At 40.2% G+C, this 19,245-nt stretch overlaps 2 protein-coding genes across 2 annotated transcripts in view; one reads left to right on the forward strand and one right to left on the reverse strand.

Annotated features, from left to right (window-relative positions):
• Positions 1-3,507, forward strand: part of tac1 (tachykinin precursor 1) — a 6,037-nt gene extending 2,530 nt beyond the window's left edge. The window contains exons 4-5 of the mRNA XM_023424920.2: positions 2,838-2,894; positions 2,981-3,507. Of these exons, the coding sequence (XP_023280688.1) occupies positions 2,838-2,894; positions 2,981-3,027 (104 nt within the window). The 3' untranslated portion in view covers positions 3,028-3,507. The remainder of the gene's footprint in view (positions 1-2,837; positions 2,895-2,980) is intronic.
• Positions 3,508-3,636: 129 nt separating this feature from the next.
• On the reverse strand, positions 3,637-19,022 carry asns (asparagine synthetase). The gene is given in 13 exon segments (XM_023424919.2): positions 3,637-5,610; positions 6,169-6,324; positions 6,435-6,516; positions 8,202-8,302; positions 9,261-9,367; positions 12,237-12,363; positions 12,499-12,626; positions 14,817-14,918; positions 15,000-15,185; positions 15,291-15,437; positions 15,440-15,527; positions 16,755-17,010; positions 18,946-19,022. Coding segments are annotated over 12 exon segments (1,683 nt in total). The 5' UTR covers positions 17,004-17,010; positions 18,946-19,022; the 3' UTR covers positions 3,637-5,400.
• Positions 19,023-19,245: the final 223 nt, after the last annotated feature.

Here is a 19,245-nt window from a genome sequence, read left to right on the forward strand (position 1 = left end):
CACCACCACCACCTCTCAGATACCAAAAAGAAACTAAAAAAATGTTTTATTTGGATATTTCATATTTTACAATTCAGTTATCAGTCTATTGTTTCCCAACATGACATTTTCAATGCTGTCTCCACACTTCATTGATGCTTTTGTTGGCCTAAAAGTAGTAAATTATACATATTAAGTAAAAAAAATACCCACTTTGCTGCTAAAACCTGCTAAAGAACATGGCATCAGTGTTAAAATAAACCTATTGAATCATTTAAATCCTCCAAGCATCGCTGCTAATCGAGTTGAATATTCATATTTTTGTCCCTGGTTAAGAAAGCGGGCTCAGATTGGAGGGAGCAGACAGTTTGCCGGGGTTTAATTAGTTGACAGGAACCACAGATTGCTTCACCGCCACTGTTCTTTTGAACACCGGTGTGTCGGTGAGGACGGCGGCGAGCGGCAGACGTCTGTGTGGGACAAACAAGAAGCAGATAAAGATGCAGGAGAAAAAGGGAATGAGGAGGAGGGGATTTTCCTCTTCTCCTCTCTGTCTAAATGAGTCACCCACTCAGTGATGCAACCCAGCGCGACATAAGGAAGTATACATCTAATTTATTCCTCTTATGCAGGCATGACTATAAGTCACTCATCATTAAGGAGGGGGAGAGAATGGGATCAATGCCCCAAGGACATCTGAGAGTTAAATTGGATTGTTTACGCTTGTGATGGATGGAGGGAGCTACGCATTTTACCCCTCACTTACAATCAGGACGCTTTTCTACCCCTGATGCGCTTACACAGTTTTTTCTTTTTCAAAATATTAGTGACAAAAACACTGATACAAGGCAGGGCCATATTTGTAATTCCTCTAGTATGTTCAAGGTTCAGTGTATATTATTTTCATTTACAGTCGACTCTCATTAGTCTAATGCAAATATTGATGTTTGTAATGTAGGATAGTCCCTCAGGGATCTCTGTACCGCCCCCCCGCTCCTCCTCACTCATTTTACTACCCATTACTGCGACTGACAGGAGCCACAGTGAGTCTGCAGCTGTCCATCACATTCACATCACTGTGAACCTGACAGAACCCAGATCACTGAACAGACCTGGTCTCATCTCACACGACTGAAATGAAATCTGTAAAATCAGGACTGAAGCGCTATTCAACAGCAAATGACCCATGATGGGTTTTTGACTGAATCAGTGGTTTCCACCCTGACGATTAGCCTGAGAGGTCAATATGTTTAACAGGGAAGGAAAGTAGAAATTAACATCTGTACTGAACAAAATTACATTTCGTTTTTTTCAAACTTTAGTTGAATTACTCTTATTCGCTATCACTTGTTCATTAAAGTGACCGGTGGTCAGGGTTCACAAGTAAACAAAGCTTTGTTTCATGGGTTCACCAGCCAAAACTGGAAAACTGGAAACACTGACTAAATATCTTGAAATTTATTAATTGATTAAATTTGATTAAAATGCTGGTATGTTGTAGGTTAATTTCATTGAAAACCAAGTCAAAAATATTTGTTGACAACTAAAACTGAATAAAAAGCAAGCTAAAAACAATGATGACACTAAATAAACTAAACTAAACAATATGAAAACTAAATATGAAAGCCAGATACTTTGGGTTGTTGTAACGCAGCAGCCTGTGGGAGCCGACACTGAATCTCTGTATGTGATTAATAAAAGTCTTCTCCGCTGTTCAGGAGGTGATGGAGCCACTTGAGAATTAAATACTGAGCAGCAACAAAACAGCTGAGACAAACTAAAACATGCAGGCAGCTCCAACATTTATAAAAGCTCAATGAATGTAGCAATCAGGGGCTGTGGATGTGGAGGCAACATGAACGTTAACTTGCTCTACATGTTGTCTGATGATACAGCGTCTCCTCTCGAACTGAACAGGTGAGTGAATCAGCGCAGGTAGCTGCAGTAAAGCCAGGTTAGCAGGAATGACTGTGCTCGATCAGATTACAGAAAACAGTTGCTAACTGGATTTATAGTCAGTCTGCGTTAATGCAGAGCAGAGTGACACTGTAACCACGGTAACTGTACACAAAGATGGCGACAGCTGTAGCTTCAAGACAGTTAGAAGACATGAAAAGTCAACGGGATTTTTTCACGGGATTGTTTCTCTTTTCTGAGCAGCTGTCCAGGAAAATTAATATTCTTTCCTGGAACACAAATTGTCCTGTTTTTTGTGAAAATGCCCTTCATATTTAGAATTTAAAGTTCCAAATAAAACCTAATTCGTTTACTTCTACTGCTGTTCTTATGTTCAATCTTGTATCTGTAAACGTATGAAAATGGGTACAATAGCGGGTGACAATAAGATGGTTAAAATATAAATACATTGGTGCTCCCCGATGGCCGATTGGTGCATATCCACCATATGAGCACACTGAGCCTGAGTTAGATCAAATGTCTCAAAATTGAACTTGAGTTTATTTTGTTTGTGTGATGAAATGGGGGAGACAAAAACAGCCTGGGACACTAGTTTATTACGCTGCTCTGATCATCATTTCTGCAGGACCTTCAGCATCCAGTGTGTTTCATACCATGGCTTCTATAGAAGTACCTTCACGTTTTCACAATTCTGCCATTGACTTGGTACCAAAGTGTCAGTTTTTGTGACACCCAGGATGACATCATTTACAGAAAATATAAGTTAATTTAATTATAAACTCCATAAATGAAATATAAGATTTTTTCCTGTAATTTTTTTTTTTTTGTACTGGGGGAACTTTTGACTGAACTAAATGATGCTTGTGGTGTGTAGGTGGTTCACACATTGGTCTAAGTGAAGTGTTTCAAACTGAAATATTCTTTTTAAAAATTCTTTGAAGGGCATAAAGTCAACTCTTTCGTCGGACTGATGGGGAAAAGAAGCCAAGAGGAGCCAGGTGAGTTCAGAGTCAGTTCACCTGGTGGTTCTGAGGACTGGAGAGTGAAGTGTGCGCTGAAGCTAACGAGCTCTCTCCCTCTGCAGAGTCCTACGAGTGGAACACGATACAGACGTACGACAAGCGCCGCTAAAGTGTCGTCCGTTCAGCCGCCTGCTTTTCATCCGGCCATTCGTCATCCGTGGGAGGGGCACCTGGCGGTTTCTCCACTGTGTATAGCTGTTAGTCGAATAAAATGATTCTGTTTCCACATTGTAGTGATGTAGCAGTGCTGTACCTGTGCCAGTTTCATTTGTTCCAGCAGAAGGTAGATTGGGCTCAGAGGAGTGGGGATTCATTATCGGTGTTGTTGTGGACCATCAAAGCAAGGCTGTACCCCAGGGTATGCTGAAAATTGCACTGCCAAAGTCACTGTATAGTGCCTCATAACTGTTTTAATTGCAATTGATTGTTCTATGAATACAACACACCGGGACCTGGTTCTCATTTTGGCTTCAACCGACTTCAGAAGAGCCGTCATGCGCTGCAGCCGGACACGTGGTTCCACATGACAGGATTCCTGTGTGTTACAGTGGTTTGACAAATATTAAAATTATTTTCTTTACTGGTTCAACATCGGCTTGCAAGTCATGAATTCCTTGTGATACATTTAGCGTATGTGACGAACCCTGCTGGTGTTCAGCAGTAGGATAAGGGTGCTCTCTGGTGGTGGACAGAGGTGCTGCACACAAACTCAACACACTTCAGAGCCAGAGGGGAATTTATTTTAGGAGCAGTTAGAATGACACAGAAACAGTGACTAGAAAATAAGATGCTGATAATGATTATACCTGGTTCAGAACAATGTTCAACTTGTTGAGTGCCATTGTCAGACTGGAGTTATTATATTGTCAGATCACTTCACTTCTCAACCATCAAACAAGTGAGGGATGATAAAATCTTCTACTGTGGTACATACATTTTAATTCCTCATCATATAATAAATCCACTAGAATTTAATTAATTAGCAAATCAAATGACAAGGGATGACAAATTTCTATCACTAACATAATGTTGAAGTTTGCATAGCCAACCCAAACCTAACACTTGTCGGCAGAGGTAACATTAACCAGTGTGAGGAGTCATGCCAGTTTCAAATATGACACCTCCACACATGACAAACTGTCGACATGTCCTTCACACATATTGCATCATAAACAGGACAAGTCAACAAGCTGGGCCGCAGCCTTTTGGTGTTCGCAGCTCTACATAATTCATCTGAGGTTAAACCCAAAACGAAGGTCCTTTAACTAAATAAGCTTCTAATGATCAGGTTGAGCTCATGTAACAGTCTGAAATTATTCAAATATATTCAATAAGCCTCCATCAGGCAACTTGTACGAAGTGTTTTCTCGTATGACCAGGATGAGACTGATGTGGCGTTCATGAACCATGTTCATGTTCGGATTTAACGTGTATACACTGTGAGAGGAGGTTGAATCTAATTCAACTCCACAAGATCCATGCAGCTGCAAACATCTGGTTATATAGTGCCCTAAAGATGATGAGTGCTCACTGTGATGGATCACCTATTTAGACCCATGAAGTCTCTCAAGGTAGTAATGCAACCAGTGACTGGAGTATTTTGACAGTCTACCAGTAAAAGAATGACTGTTTTGCTTTTAACTTGATTTCTACCACAAACCAGTAGCGCGTGAAATGTTTGTGTTGTTTCTTCACCATGTTTTGTAAGAGGTACAAAACGCACCTGTGCTTTCAGTATAGTTGGAATCTAAAGAGAATTAAGAGCAACTGTTAGAAAAAACTGAAGCAGAACTTCTAATAAGTAATATTTAACTAATAAAATAAATTGCACATTTTACATCATAGAACGGAAGACGAGAAAGGCCATACATGCAAATAATCTTTTATCCTGTTATCTAAAGATAACAAAGCTCGTTATCGAGATAACAAGATGTATATATGTATGTATCAGGAAAAAACAATGTTTTGTTATCCCGAGAAAAGGAGATAATTATCATGTTATCTGGAGATAACACAGCTCCTTTTCTCATTGTAATGAGATCAGATGTGCCAAGTCAATATGGCGATCACAACTTCTAGAGCTGTAAAGTGAAAATGTTCATTGATCAACGCATTGGGGAATATTTCAATTAAGGGCAGATATCACACTGTCTTTTCATACCAGATGATTTTCAGATCAGTCCTCGTCAGCCCGTCAGATAGTTTGATAGTATGGCCTTTCTCGGCTTCCGTAGTAAAGCGCTTACATTTGCTAATTAGGTTCAATTAAATAGGTCTAACTATAATATTTTCATCTTGGATGCATTGTTTTGGTTAGCACACAGGCTTTCGTGCTGTGAGATCTGAGAGTCTGACAAATGTCATGTTTGGTAAATACAAAATTATTCCTAGTGAGTTAAATGTGATCAACAAAGTACAGCTCAGTGTGACACAATAGAATTAAGGAAGACAGCTAACGCATTACTGACTCTTCTCCAGCCAATCACTGGTCTTTATCAGGTTTATAAATGGACAGGGTCCGGGCTGAGGGGTCCGTGGCGTTGATCCAGCGCGGCATCCAGTAATGGGGGAGCCACTCGGCCCGGCCTGGATAGTGCTTCTCAAACACCTGTCTGAAGTAGTAGGCCTCTTTGGTGCACGGAGGGTTGTGAGGGAATGTCTTGTGAGCCTTCTCCATCTGGTCATCGTTCACCTGAGAGGTCAGACAGCGGGGGTGGGGTGGGTGGGTCACAAATGATCAAATCAGCTTGGTGTTCAAATCTACATCACACACATTCGAGCAGTGACTGTTGACTACAAGCACATCCTAAGTGAAGAATGATTTAGTATGAAGACTGTTTTCTCAGCTTCAGTGCTACATGCTTTAAGATTCATCTCTGTAAACACTGTGACAAAGAAACTGTCACTCTGTGAAGCTTCGTCTGCTGATGATGAAGCCCATGTGATTTGATTGAAAACTCCAGAACTGCTCCTCTGTGAGCCTTGAAGTGAGACTGTTTCCAAGGTCAAGAATGAACTTTAAAGCTCAACGTTTAAGCCTCACAGCGCCCCACAACTGAAGACCATGTGATATGACTGAAAGCTCCAGAACAGCTATATGGACCATGGAGTTTGATTGTTTTGTCAAAAGATATATAAACCATCATCATCTTGATTTCCTGCACTGAAAAACCTGTCGAATGACTGTAACACCAGCAGAACAAACTGATCAGCTTGATCACCGTATCAGTTCCTGTGTTATTGGTCTCACCATAGACTCTAGATGCTCCTGCAGGCAGGTGTACCAGGACTTCTTCACAGACATCATTCCGTCACTGAAAGCCTCTTTGCGCCTCCACAGGATCTCATCAGGGATCAAGTTGAGACCTTTGAAAGATTCCCTCAGAAGGTGCTTCTCCACTCCGTGCTGCTTACACAGGACACACCACACCGCTATTACTGTTATTAATGTCCCACTTCCTGTTTTGCTCATCAGACATCTGCAGTGGAGTTGTGGTTTGACAGACGACAACTGACCTTAGGAGTCCTCATCTCCTCTGGCAGGGAGAGGTAGTACGCTGTGAATCTGTGGTCCAGGAACGGCACTCTGAGCTCCAGGCTGAGAAACGAACGTACAGCCGGTTAGCAGGATACAGCAACATCATCAGCTGGTAGAAGACGGTTGCTAGCTCCACTAGTGTCAATTATCAGTGTTCTGATTCTATTTCATGACTCAAATGCTTTACCCTTCTGATTATTATGGATTTCATTCCTGTGGCTCATTATTGAGATTTAATGAATCACATTTTGCTATAATTAAAGTGCATTATTCATTTTACCGTTGACGTTTCGCAATCATGTTGCTGCTGTTCCCGTTCATGGAGGATTTATCTTTCTTGTGATTAAACTGAAGGCAACATCTTTAATCCTAAAAGCTGCTGCATTGTATTAATTAGTGCACTTTCTGACATCAGTCCATTAAGTCTGTGTTTTTCTACCAAATTCATAAATGACTTCCAGAATAAAAGCACAGAAAAAACCCCAGAAATTGCACTGATGGTTCAAACAGGGATGATAAATTATATTTTCATGGAAACAACAAAAAAAACGTAATTAAATGTTTAAAGAGCTGCCACCAGCATTCATACACAGAGAGCATCCCACAATTCAACAGAGCTGAAATAATTTGTACATCAATTAGCTGATTGACAGAAAACAAACAGTCAACAACCCTAATAGTCAATTGATGGTTTAAGTTAATTAATGAGGAGAAAATGCTCTTTCTTTAATGGGGAACATTGTAAACTAAACATCTCTGAGTTTTTACACAGTTGATAAATTCTGTAAATGACACTACTGCACCATTAGGTTTGGGCAATGTCCAAAATTTTATATCTCAATACAGTGTAGCACAAATATATGATTTTTTTTTTTTTTTTTAAAGCTCCATACAGTCTAAAGGTCTCTGTCCATGTGTTGTTTGATTATAGATCAGCTCTAGCTTCTATATTAATAATGTGAAATTATCAAAGCCTCAGTCCACAGAGAAATGCACACAGCCTGTATTCAGAAACTGAGCCTTAAAACCAGCCGTCAGGACTTCTGGAACTTTGTGATGTCACAACAAAGCAGTCCTCGCTTTCAGCCACACCCCAAGCCCCGCCCACCTGGACCCACCATCCAACATTGCATGATTTGGTTTCTCTGAGTGTTTTACCTGAAATCTGCTATATTTTTATTTGCTTACTCAGAAAACAGTTCGGTTCTTAAAACCACAAATATATCATATCATCTAAACTTTTATTATTTATTATAATTCAATACTGGAAAAGTGTCAAATATATGACCTTTAATATTTGTATTTATTGTATGTTATGTTTCAGGTATAAGTAATGCTGCCGCTAAACAGCAATTTTATTTGTCACGTACAATGTACATTATTTAAAGCAGTGAAATGAGGGTAGGACTCAGCAGCAGAACAGACTGTACAAAACTGCCCAGAGAAAATAATGGGTATCATGAAAATGTATATGGGATATATATGGGAAATATCCCCATATTGAATATGATTGATTATCAGCCTAAGCCTCTGTGCCATTCCCTAATGAATTAATTCTGAACTAATTTCTAGTACAATTTAAATTTGCCCAGAAGGGATGTAACATTTTGTAGCAGAGAGGTAACTACACATCTTTTACTGGTTTATGTTTCAGACACACATTGCTGTGTAATTTTGTTTAAGGAGTGTTCCTAGCCTTAATTCTTTAGTGCTGGCAGTGGAGGGAAAATAAGTGAAGGTGCTACCCATGTGCAGCGGTGGTGCGATCAGCTCGGAGAACATCGAACAGGTAGAGTTCCTTCATCAGTCGGACGCTGTCCTCTGCTGCTGCTTTGGGATCGGGAGCCTTAAAGGAGGAGGAACACACACTTTATTCAGACATACAACCCTTTACGTTAATGTGATGGAAACTTACCACTGAATTAATGGCAGGTCTCAGTCAAGATAGCAGATTTTACACAGTACTAGCCTGAACTGACTGCAGTCAGAGTGAAGTCAAGGCCACAGCAGAACAGGGTGAACAATGAGATTGAATGGGCATCTTTTTCCACCAGATCACAGTAGTTTTTTTTTTATTGTGCATTTTTTGCCTTTATTCTGATAGAACGGCGAGAGAACGACAGGAAAGCAGGGAGAGAGGGAGAGAGAGAGAGAGGATGACCGGGTCAGACTGGAATCCCAGCTGCTGCAGTTAGGACTAAGTCTATGTGGTGTGCACTCTACCAGGTGAGCCACTGAGATGCACGCCCCCAAGATCACAATATCAAATCTATAATCTCAATCATCATTTATCATGATGAAAAGAATACAAGATCAGATAGTCCTTTATTAGTCCTACAGTGAGGAAATTTGCACCAAAGGACAGAGATGCAACTTCAAGCTTTGACCCCAGTGTGACAAACACATGACCATCTGATCTGGAGTCAAACGCAGTACAGCGGAGCACGTTGGTGGCTCACCTGGTGGCATACGGACTTACCTTACCGCAGCGACAAGGGTTCCAGTCTGACCCAGTCACCCCCTCTCTCTCCCTGACTTTCCTGTCTTTCTCCCGCCATGCTGTCAGAATAAAGGCAAAAAATGTACCGTGTACCAAATGGACTTACCGCCAGTCCTAACCGCAGCAGCCATGGGTTCAAGTCCAACCCATGGGCCTTTGCTGCATGTCATCCTCTCTCTCCCTGACAGTGGCTTTATAATCCCGAGTCTCACATTGGTTATAACATTTCACCACACCTTCCTCCATATACAGTAAGGGTAGAAAATCCTAAACATTCATGTGTGCAGATTAGCGCAGGACTTACCTTGTGGAAGTAAATGTATCCCTGAGTGAGCTCATCCGAACCCTCTCCAGAAAAGATCACCACACTGTCGGTCTTCTCCCTGATGTGCTTTGAAACCAAGTACATCCCTGCAGTGGAACAAACAGACGAGCTGCATTAATCTTAATGACCTCATTACAATGGAGTTCATATGAGTGAGTGAAAAAGCAGCAACAGCACAAAGCTAAGACCCAGTTTTGCTCAGGCTCCTCTGCTGCCCAGTCCCACCCTGAGTTCACTGCTTGGCTTACTGTGCATTGAACTGTGACATGTGACGAATATAAATACATATCATAAAGAAGCCAATGAAATCTAAAATGCAATAACATGATATCGGTGGTAATATCATATATTGTGATATTTGGGTTGTACTGTATTGAGATATTAAATTTTGGATATCATCCACATCTAGCACATATAGGATTCTCTGAAAGGTGGCTAGAATTTTTCGAGAGGGCTACACATGACACCCCATGCTCATATAAAATATTTTCTGTGCCAAAATTCAGCTATCAATTAGTGCTGTTGTGATTAGTCATGATTATCAACAACATCAATGCTGAACATTAATAAGAACTTTATCCAATCACCTGTTCAACAAGCAACAAACAGAGAAGAGATATTTACATCTATTTCCTCCGCCATCTCCCGGTTTCTTTACAACAACATCACGCTGGTTAAGCTAATAGTGAATTGCTATGAAAAGCTAAAAGGAAAGCTGTCTGTATGAACTGAGCAACTGGCTGAAACAAACCAGCACAATCAATTTTGAATTCATTCTTCTTTTTTTAATTATTTTAAAAAAAAAAACAATTCTTTAGAAATTATAATGTTAAGCTGGTTAGTTAATGAGCACATCACAGTTCAAATCCCTTCACTCTAAGTCTTGTTTAAACAGTGTTATTGTGTAATTACTATTTTTTATTGCGCACTTTAGATTTAGATTCATCGACTGATCTGTACATTCGAAAATCAAATCGATAGAAATCTCAATATGACTTCCTGATTAGAGTAAATATTAAAGTAAAGTATATACAGTATATGTAAAAACTTCATGGATTTTTGGAAAGCCCACTGATGTAGTGGGATTTCTCTCAGTGCTCCTGATGGTCAGTCTGACAAACAGGTCTGAGCAAATCAATTATAAGCTTTTATTCATCTGAAATAGTAAAAAAATGTATTAAAGAAAATCGATATGAGGCAGTGAATGGTGATTGTGGGAGCTATTTGGTGTTATTTAGTTTAGTGTTTAGATTTCATTATTCTATTTTGATTTCATTATGATTAAATTGCTGTTAGTATTCTGTTAGTTTATCATTTTTGTAGTTGGGTGTTTTGTTGTTATTTGTTTGTTTCATTTGGGCACGGTAGGGAGGCACCGTAGGTTATAATGGTAAGCGCACGGTAGGGACCAGCATGCACCTGGGTGGGCAAATGGTTTTTTACCGGAGCGGGAGAGGCACAGGAATTTTTCTTTGTTCTGTGTTTGCTTGTTATCCGATTAAATAAATCACGTTTTTTGTTCAAAATTGAAAGTCGTTTGGACCTTATGCTTTCTCCCATCCGTGTACACCACAACCCACGGTGCAAAGGTGGCCTTTTGAGTTTTTTATGATTTAAAGTTTGATTAGAAACTTTTCGTTGCTCTTTGTGGACAAACGGCCACCACAGTGATATTGTTACTGGGCTGCCACAAATTAATCACAGTATGTAAACACTGCGTACGCTGCCCCCTGCTGAACTAATCCAACTTGATTCCACTGTGATTCATTGAGGGAAATCAGGACGAAGAGGAATGCACTGATTCATCATCAGCGATCCCTGTGATCAGCTGAAATGTGAGGGACTCAAACTCTCAGACACAGACAATCCCCATCATGATTTCATGGTAGGCATACTGAATACAATTATCACTTATCTCACAAAGAAACGGGTTGAAAACATTTGCTAGTGTCTTGTATCACTGGTGTGCACCTGTTCTGACAGAAACAGGACTGAACTTCTGTGAATCCTCGTGGATTTATGTGTGAATTAGGGTTGTCAGAAAAAATTGATACTTGGATACTAAAAATTTGTATTGAATTAGGTACTCACTTGCAACAGTATCGATACCAACAGTGCCGTCTGTTAAGTTATCATTAAGCTAGCGGATAGCGGCTATGGGCTATAGCTAATCATAAAACGACTAACCTTAATGTGGGAGCTAGGCAGCAAACATTATCAGTCCAAATATGGTGCAAAGTCACCAGATGCACAGAAACTTAACAGGGCTGTAGCTGATACATTTGCATGCCATATGTATATTAGTTAGGGTAATTTTTTCTCCCCGTGGCATCGGAAATAATATCAAGTATCGAGTATTTTCCTGGGTATTGGTATCGAGTTTGAAATTCTAGTATCGTGACAACCCTAGTGTGAATAATGTGGATTTTTTCTGCACCATACTGTAAGTGCTAAATGGGCCTAAATAATTAAACTACCAATGTAACATTCTAGTTTAATATATATAACATACGGTAGAACTTCTATTCAAGCACTCAGATAAGTAGATTATGTCACTTGGTATGCAAGAGAAAAAGTTTCATGTCCTACACTCACCACCGGTTTATGCTGGTTTAACCTGTACACTCTTATATAATCCAATGTAGCAGCCTACATTTTATTTTTATTTATCACTGTTCAGTTTTTGTCGACTTTATCAGAAAGGTGTTGACTCAGCTCTATGCAAAATTTGAAGACCATTGTTGGTTGTATATCTATATTAATGTAATACAATAATACTTAATCATTTTGATTTTCTTTGTTTGCAATAAAACAATATTTATAAAGCCACAGCTGTGGCCTTGTTCAAGGCACATCAAATATATTTGTTTCCAGCTTGTCATTAGCAAAAACACATTCTAACACACGATGCAGCTTGTTTTTGTTGTTTCCCACAATGCTTCATGTTGCACTCACCAACAGAGGCACGGATGGTAGTGATGTCATAAGTCTCCAGGTGGAAGATGACATCCTCTACTGCTTGGATACCTTCCTCTGCAGTGAAGTTCACCTCGTGGTGTTCACTGCCAATGTGAGCTGCAACCTGACAAACACAAATTAAACACATCAGACTTCTTACCATACACTGTACAAAAAAGTGTCTGGCTAATTCACTTATTAAAGAAGCTAAAATGAGTTTACATCATGGAGCTTTGACACTGCTGCTAGGAGAACTGACCGTGCGAGCAGCAATGATGTCTGGACTGTCCTCTGACCCGATGGAAAACGTCTGGATGGGATACTCCAGCTTCTCCTCTTTGGCCAGTTTCACCAGTGTAGCAGCAACCAAACTGGAGTCCAGACCACCTGAAGGGAAGACCACAAACCACATCCACGCCAGCTGTTTCATCAAAAACACTTTCCAAGAAAAAGCTGATAACAGCATCACAAATATTAAACAAGTAACTCAGTGTAAATAAAAAAATAGAACTATTAACACTATCAACATGTGAATTTGCACCGCTGGCCAACAGCAGACCTTCCTGACAGTGCTAACCTTTGAGGACTGGAGAGTCCAAACTGGAGTAACCGATTAAATAATTATTTTTTAATTAGCTGGTATTATTAGTTATTACTTATGATTATTATTAGTTATCTTTTTTATTCATTTGATAGAGACAGTAGAGACAGACAAAAAATGCAAGGAGAGAGTAGGAAAATGACATGCAGCAAAGGGTCCAGCCGGCCGGGAGCGGAACTGGGGACTCGTGGTACACGCCCTAATCTGTCGGCCATTGGATCGCCCCACACCATCCAATTTTATACAAGTATGACTCTTGAAATAACTGCGTTAACTTATTGTCCAGTCAGCGACAGTTCACAGTTGGCTGACCAGCTAGCTGATGGACTATACCAAATCCAGATCCAGTATCCACTTATTGAACCCAGATCCTTCCAGATTCCTAGAATTACGTCTAGCTTTCACCATCTGCAAATGAAGTTATAAATAACACACTTAAAGATAAAATTTAGATCTACAAAAATGAAAGCTCCCTATTTTCCTCTTCTCCTGTGTTTTATTTGAAGTGTTGATCCATAAGAAGATATATTTGTAGTTTAAAGAACCACAGTGTAGTTTTACATCTCCTCTCTCAGGCTTCTCTCTGGAGCTCAGATTGTGAACAAATTATAGCCTACTACTATAGCTTGGTAAAACTCAAAATGCAAATGGCAATGCTCAACAGTCAAATTCAGACTAAAATGCACTTTCTGGATTTGGTGTGCAGCTATACACCGGAGCCTTGGACCTGGTTCCAGAGCAAAACCCCGGATCATCTGGTGCCGTCAGGCTGACCGGCGTTGTGTTGCAGCGTGCAGCAGGTCCAATGCAGGAGGAGCAGAGCTTTGCTGCCGCTGTCTCCAGGTCACTCTCCTGAGTTGCTAGACCCTTAAGGTGGACCAATACAGTGCCATAATAATTAGGGACTAACTGATATGTTTTTTTCAGGGCCGATACTGATAACCGGTAATCAAGCAGACCGATATGAAACCGATATGCCAACACAAAACTACTGCTGTGTAAGGACACTCACCATGACGACCAGGTGTTTCTATTATGTTGTCCACCCCATTTATATCAGTGAAAGTAGCTAAATAATAGAAAATCCTCTGTACAATGTAACACAGCTCCACACACTACATCCTCCACAATGATAATCAACAACTATCTACAACTATTTTAATAAAAACTGAACATTATAACCTCCATGAAAGAGGATGTACTACAGGACTGCTGTATTAGATTACATCAGTTTTAGCTAGATGTTCCTAATAAACTGACATCTGAGTGTATATTAGTAATTATCAGGCTTCAAAGAGCCTGACTGGAATATATTGGTTGCTTTCGGTGCTGTTCTCATCTGTGAACTGATTCACCTGTCAGCCTAATGATGCTCTTTAATTTAATAGTTTTATCATGTTATTACTATCAGCAAATAAGATGTCTTACCCCTCCACTTTTAAACTTTAACACAGTAACACGTTTACTCAGAGATACTCTGATAGACTCTGATCAGGTGTGCAAGTGCTCATCTTCAATCTTCTCTGCTTTAACTATGCAGAGCGTAATGTCTCTGTCTGGCTTCCCTCTCTCAGTTCCCTTCCCTGCCTTGCCCTGAACAGCTCCTCTCGCAGCCTCTGTCTCGAGCTGCCGGCCTCAACCTTTCCCCCCGGCCTCACCCATCCAGCTTCTGCTCACCTCACCACAGAGACTGTGCTGCCCAGTTTCAACAAATAATATCAGTCTGTTATTATGTTTTCCCTCATTCCAATTCCTATCCTCTGTGGCTTTATGCCTCCACGCCAGGGGCAGACTTTTTTCGGGTTGTCCGCCTTGAAGGAACTTCTTGAAATGTGGCACAAACATTCAACACAACGTGGGTTGGGCCAGGGTCATTTCTCTAGCTTTTTTTTTTTCATTCTTCCCCAAAGAAATGTTTCTCTTGCCACTCAGGGCTTCCGTGTGTTTCAGTACATAGATGCAGAATTTTAAGTTACCTGAGAGAAGACAACCAATTCTCCTTTGAGCCATCAGACGTTTCTTCACAGCATTCTCAAACAGGGCTCTGATGTTGCTTTTCACTGTTTCCTCATCAAACCCTGTGGAGACACCGGATTTTTAAAAATGCCAAACAAAATGTCAAATGACTAAATATTAGCAAACACTAAACAGTTCCATACTTGTTGGTAGTCTCTCCAAAGTGTCATAGACAGCATGAGCAGGCTCCTGTGTGCAGCAGTGAAACTGCTCCATCTGAACAGACTGAACTTTGCCATTCGGCTTCAAATCAAAGGACTCAAAGTGCCCAGGGAGAAAAGGGACAATGCTGGCTGGGGAGGCCATTGCGTGGGTAATGTCCGTAAGCCCTGTGATCAGAATAACAAGTTAGGCAGTGCTGAGAAGGCGTAAAACACTTCTCAGAAGAGAATAAAAGATCCAGATTCAAGAGAGATAATAAACTATTCCATTACCTTTAGCCTCTGAGCAGACTGCAAGGAAGCCGTCATCTGTCAGGAGTTTGAACAAAGGCCGGACACCGTAGGTATCCCTCCCCAAGAAGACCTTTCTGTTGGCAGTGTCCAGCAGAATGAAGGCAAACACACCATCCAGCAGAGAGGCATCTTCTTGATGCCAAAGCGATTGTACAAGTGGAGTAAGATCTCACCGTCCACTTTGGTCTGGTGTTCAAACTCAAACTGCTTCCTCAGCTGAACCAACACAACACAACACAACACAACACAACACAACGGTTACATGTAGGTCATCTAGTTTCTTCACATCATAGACCCACTCCAAAATCATGTTGCTCCATTACAGCTGAATGATGACAGGAAGAAGCAAAAGATAACATAACCACAATGACATACACTGCATAAACATGCTGATGTTTGGCAGGTCTAATGTTTACAGGTTTCACCCTCTGGCTAATCACCATGAAACTGGAAAAGTCTTTAGTTTTGCAGGTATTTAATAAAGTACAGGACAAATTACAATTTTGACCTGATGATGTCACCAGAGGAAAAGTCATCACGATTCATTAGGGCTTTGTATCAGCAAGAATTTGACGATATAATATGAATCAATACCCATCATAAAGGATATGACGTCACCGACAGGCCACCAAATGACACGGAGCGTTACCATGATTAAAACCACAGGTTTCACTGCTTTGATAATTGATGGAAACATTTGTGATAATGTAAGACCACAACACAACCTATAGAACAAAGGTTGATGTTTTTAGACATTTGAATGTGGAAAAGTTACAGATTAGAACTTTAAGATGCTGCTCTGTCACTTTGTCCCAGAAATGTAGAGCAGGCATATGAATATCACTGTTCTGCGACACACTCCTGTGTTTGAATATGTGACTCCTGCGACAGTTTTGCAGTCTAACTATGGAGTTGATCATGTCTTTGGGTATCCACAGTGGAGTTTCTAAAGAAGCTGAGAAATGCCATACGCACAAATATTTTATTATCCTTTTATCTCAAAATAAAAAAGGCTGTTGTCCCGAGATAACGAGATATTATCAGGAGAAACAATGTTTTCTTATCCCGAGATAAGGAGATAATAAAGCTCGTTTTCTCTTTATAATTACTTTGTTAGTCAGAGATCAGATGCAGATGAATACTTGTTGTGCTGTAAAGTGAAAATGTCAGGATGACACATTGATCAACGCATCTGAGAATATTTCAATCAAGGAGTCTTTTTATACAAGATGACTTTCACATCAGTCCTCATCAGCTAACGAGGTTACTGCGACTTAGTGTATGAGGTTCAGTCAAAATTGTTTTCTCCTGATAATATCTCATTACTATCAGGAGATAAAATCTCATTATGTCAAGATAATTATCTCTCAAGCTTTCTCTTCCGTACGTTTCTGGAACTACCACCAAGTAACGTCTCCACGGCTGCAGCTAGCATGTCCTTACCGTGTGGTGGTTGTAAATTTCTCCATTGTAGCAGAGCCAGAGGAAAGGAAACTTCTTGATGCGTAAGGGCTGCATGCCGTACAGCTGGTCCACGATAGCCAGCCGGTGGAAGCCAAAGCAGCAGTTGGTGAAGCCGTTGACATTCTCAAAGCGGAAGGCGTCAGGGCCCCTGTGAGCAATCTTCATGGCACAAGTGCACTGAACCGACAGGCACTCATCGCTGCCAAACAAAGCCCAGATACCACACATCTCACTGCTGTGGAAGACAGATTAAAGACACAGAGACAGACATGCAGTTTATTAACATATCGTGAAAGACTAATAATCTGACATGTAACGTAAAACTGGCACAAACTAAATGGAGTCCAACACCTAACTGTACCATTTCCAAATATGTGATTATGAAATGAAATGAATGTAATGAATTCTCAAATCTGCTGTGAACAAAATCAGCACATCAAGACACTGCATAGACACTAACATGAAAAAGTGCTGGGTAAACAGTAACAGGAGCACCTGATGCAAAAGGCAGTGTCAATAGTGAGGCTGTTTTTTTTACCTGCTCTACAGTTGGTGAATCACAGAGCTTCAATTACACATTGTGCATAAAAATAACCACACTATTCACATCCTGTCCTCAGGACACACACTGCTGGAGGATTCATTTCCCACCACTACAATGAGCCTCAGAGATATAACATTAAAGATTAAAGACATAATATTTTTGCACATTAAAATGTTTAAACACAAAAAGACCTGTGTTCTATATGTTGTTGTACTGTGATCTTGCATTATCCCAAATGTGGCAAAAACTGGATAAAAGGTCAGTTTTGATGCTTCTGTCAGACAACCACAACACTGAGCATGTGCAAAGAGCATATGATGTCATTGACAGGCAACCAATTGGAACGGACTGTTACCATGATTAAACTCATGGGTTTCTCTGGTTTGATAATTGATAGAAACATTTGGGACAATGTAAGAACACAAATCAACAACTCAACGATAAAAAATAAAAATAATGGGTGATTGTCCTAGGTTCACATTTCTACTTTTGTTTTTTTCTTTGTGCTATGCAGTTTTGTCTTTTTCTTTTCTGTATCGCAATGACATGGTCTGGCAACAAATTACAGTACAAACAGTAAAAGCGTAAATGTGAATCTTGTCCAGTCTCTTGCAATCAATCTCCCACATACCCTAAGGTGTAACTTACAATTTACAATAATTGTCAGCAAAACTTTAGCCATAGTTTACATCAGAACATCCCTGCAGAGTACAGTTATATTGACAACACGACTAAGCAATTTGACTGTCTTATCCGCACACAATAACACAAGGACTTGTCCTTCTGATGGCACTGACGCGTTCATTGACACAGATATTTACTTTTGAGAGATGAACTAAGGATTTTGAGCAAGAGACTGGCTTTTGCAGGTAATCCATGGTGTTTTGCTATTTGTACGAATTGTTTTGAGAAATTCACTTACTGTTTTGCTTATGTCGAGGACGATTCGAGAAATGTACCAAAGCGACTGAGAAAAACTGGAATATTAGCAACTGTCACATTTCATGCCGGTTGCATTCGCTTGAGGGAGGGGTCAAGAGACAACGCCCACTTCGGAGACCGGAACTTTCATTTCATACCATTGGCGCTGCCTCACATGCGGTTTCTTCAAACATGAATCATTGATTTAACTAACGTTAACATATGTTCCTTTCTCTTTTGTCAAGGGCTCTTCCATTTAAAAATTAAAATTTCGTTACGAAGCTCTTGAGTTATCACGGTATATTATTGGACTAAACAGCATAATTATTATTATTATTAGTAGTAGTAGTAGTAGTAGTAGTAGTAGTAGTATATATAATATAAGCGTGGCTCATCCTTTACTCCTACCGTCCTCTTCCAGCTTGTTGTTTGACGCGGGACAGCACCGGCGAGCGGGGATTAACAAAGTGAATGAAACATTCTGCTAGGATTTCTGAGATGCTGCTTGGCGGGTGATATACGCCGAGTTTTAAGACACGTGCTGCTTATTCACAATTAGTCAGCAGTCATGCTCTATGTGCGTTCGTAACCTTTTAAATTACATGTAAAGTTTTTAGTCAGAATTCTGCTATAAAGTCCATTTAAGTGAAAGCCAAAAGTAAAGAGATCAACTGACACACACTGAGTCCCAGTTCACACACATACCTTCTTCTTCTCGTAGATACGATGGTGGAAACAGGAACAACTGTGCCACCGTCGTGAAGCAAGGCAATTCATATATAACCGGAACTAGTGACTGTTTCTTCAAAATAAAAGTTTGCCTACAAACAATAATGTAGCTAAAATGATATTACAGCTAAAAATTACATTCGAATTCGTTAGGAAATCGATTGAATATATGAAATGTACAGCTGTATATTTGATAGACCTTCAGTAGTAATAGTTGTCATAGTGGTAGTAATAGTAGTGGTAGTGGTAGTTTGTTGAATGGACTTTGTGATTATT

This window comes from Seriola lalandi, unplaced genomic scaffold (genome assembly GCF_002814215.2).
Source record: "Seriola lalandi dorsalis isolate HSWRI2012SDOR001 ecotype SW California unplaced genomic scaffold, Sedor1 jcf7180002054760, whole genome shotgun sequence".
Classification (NCBI taxonomy): domain Eukaryota; kingdom Metazoa; phylum Chordata; class Actinopteri; order Carangiformes; family Carangidae; genus Seriola; species Seriola lalandi.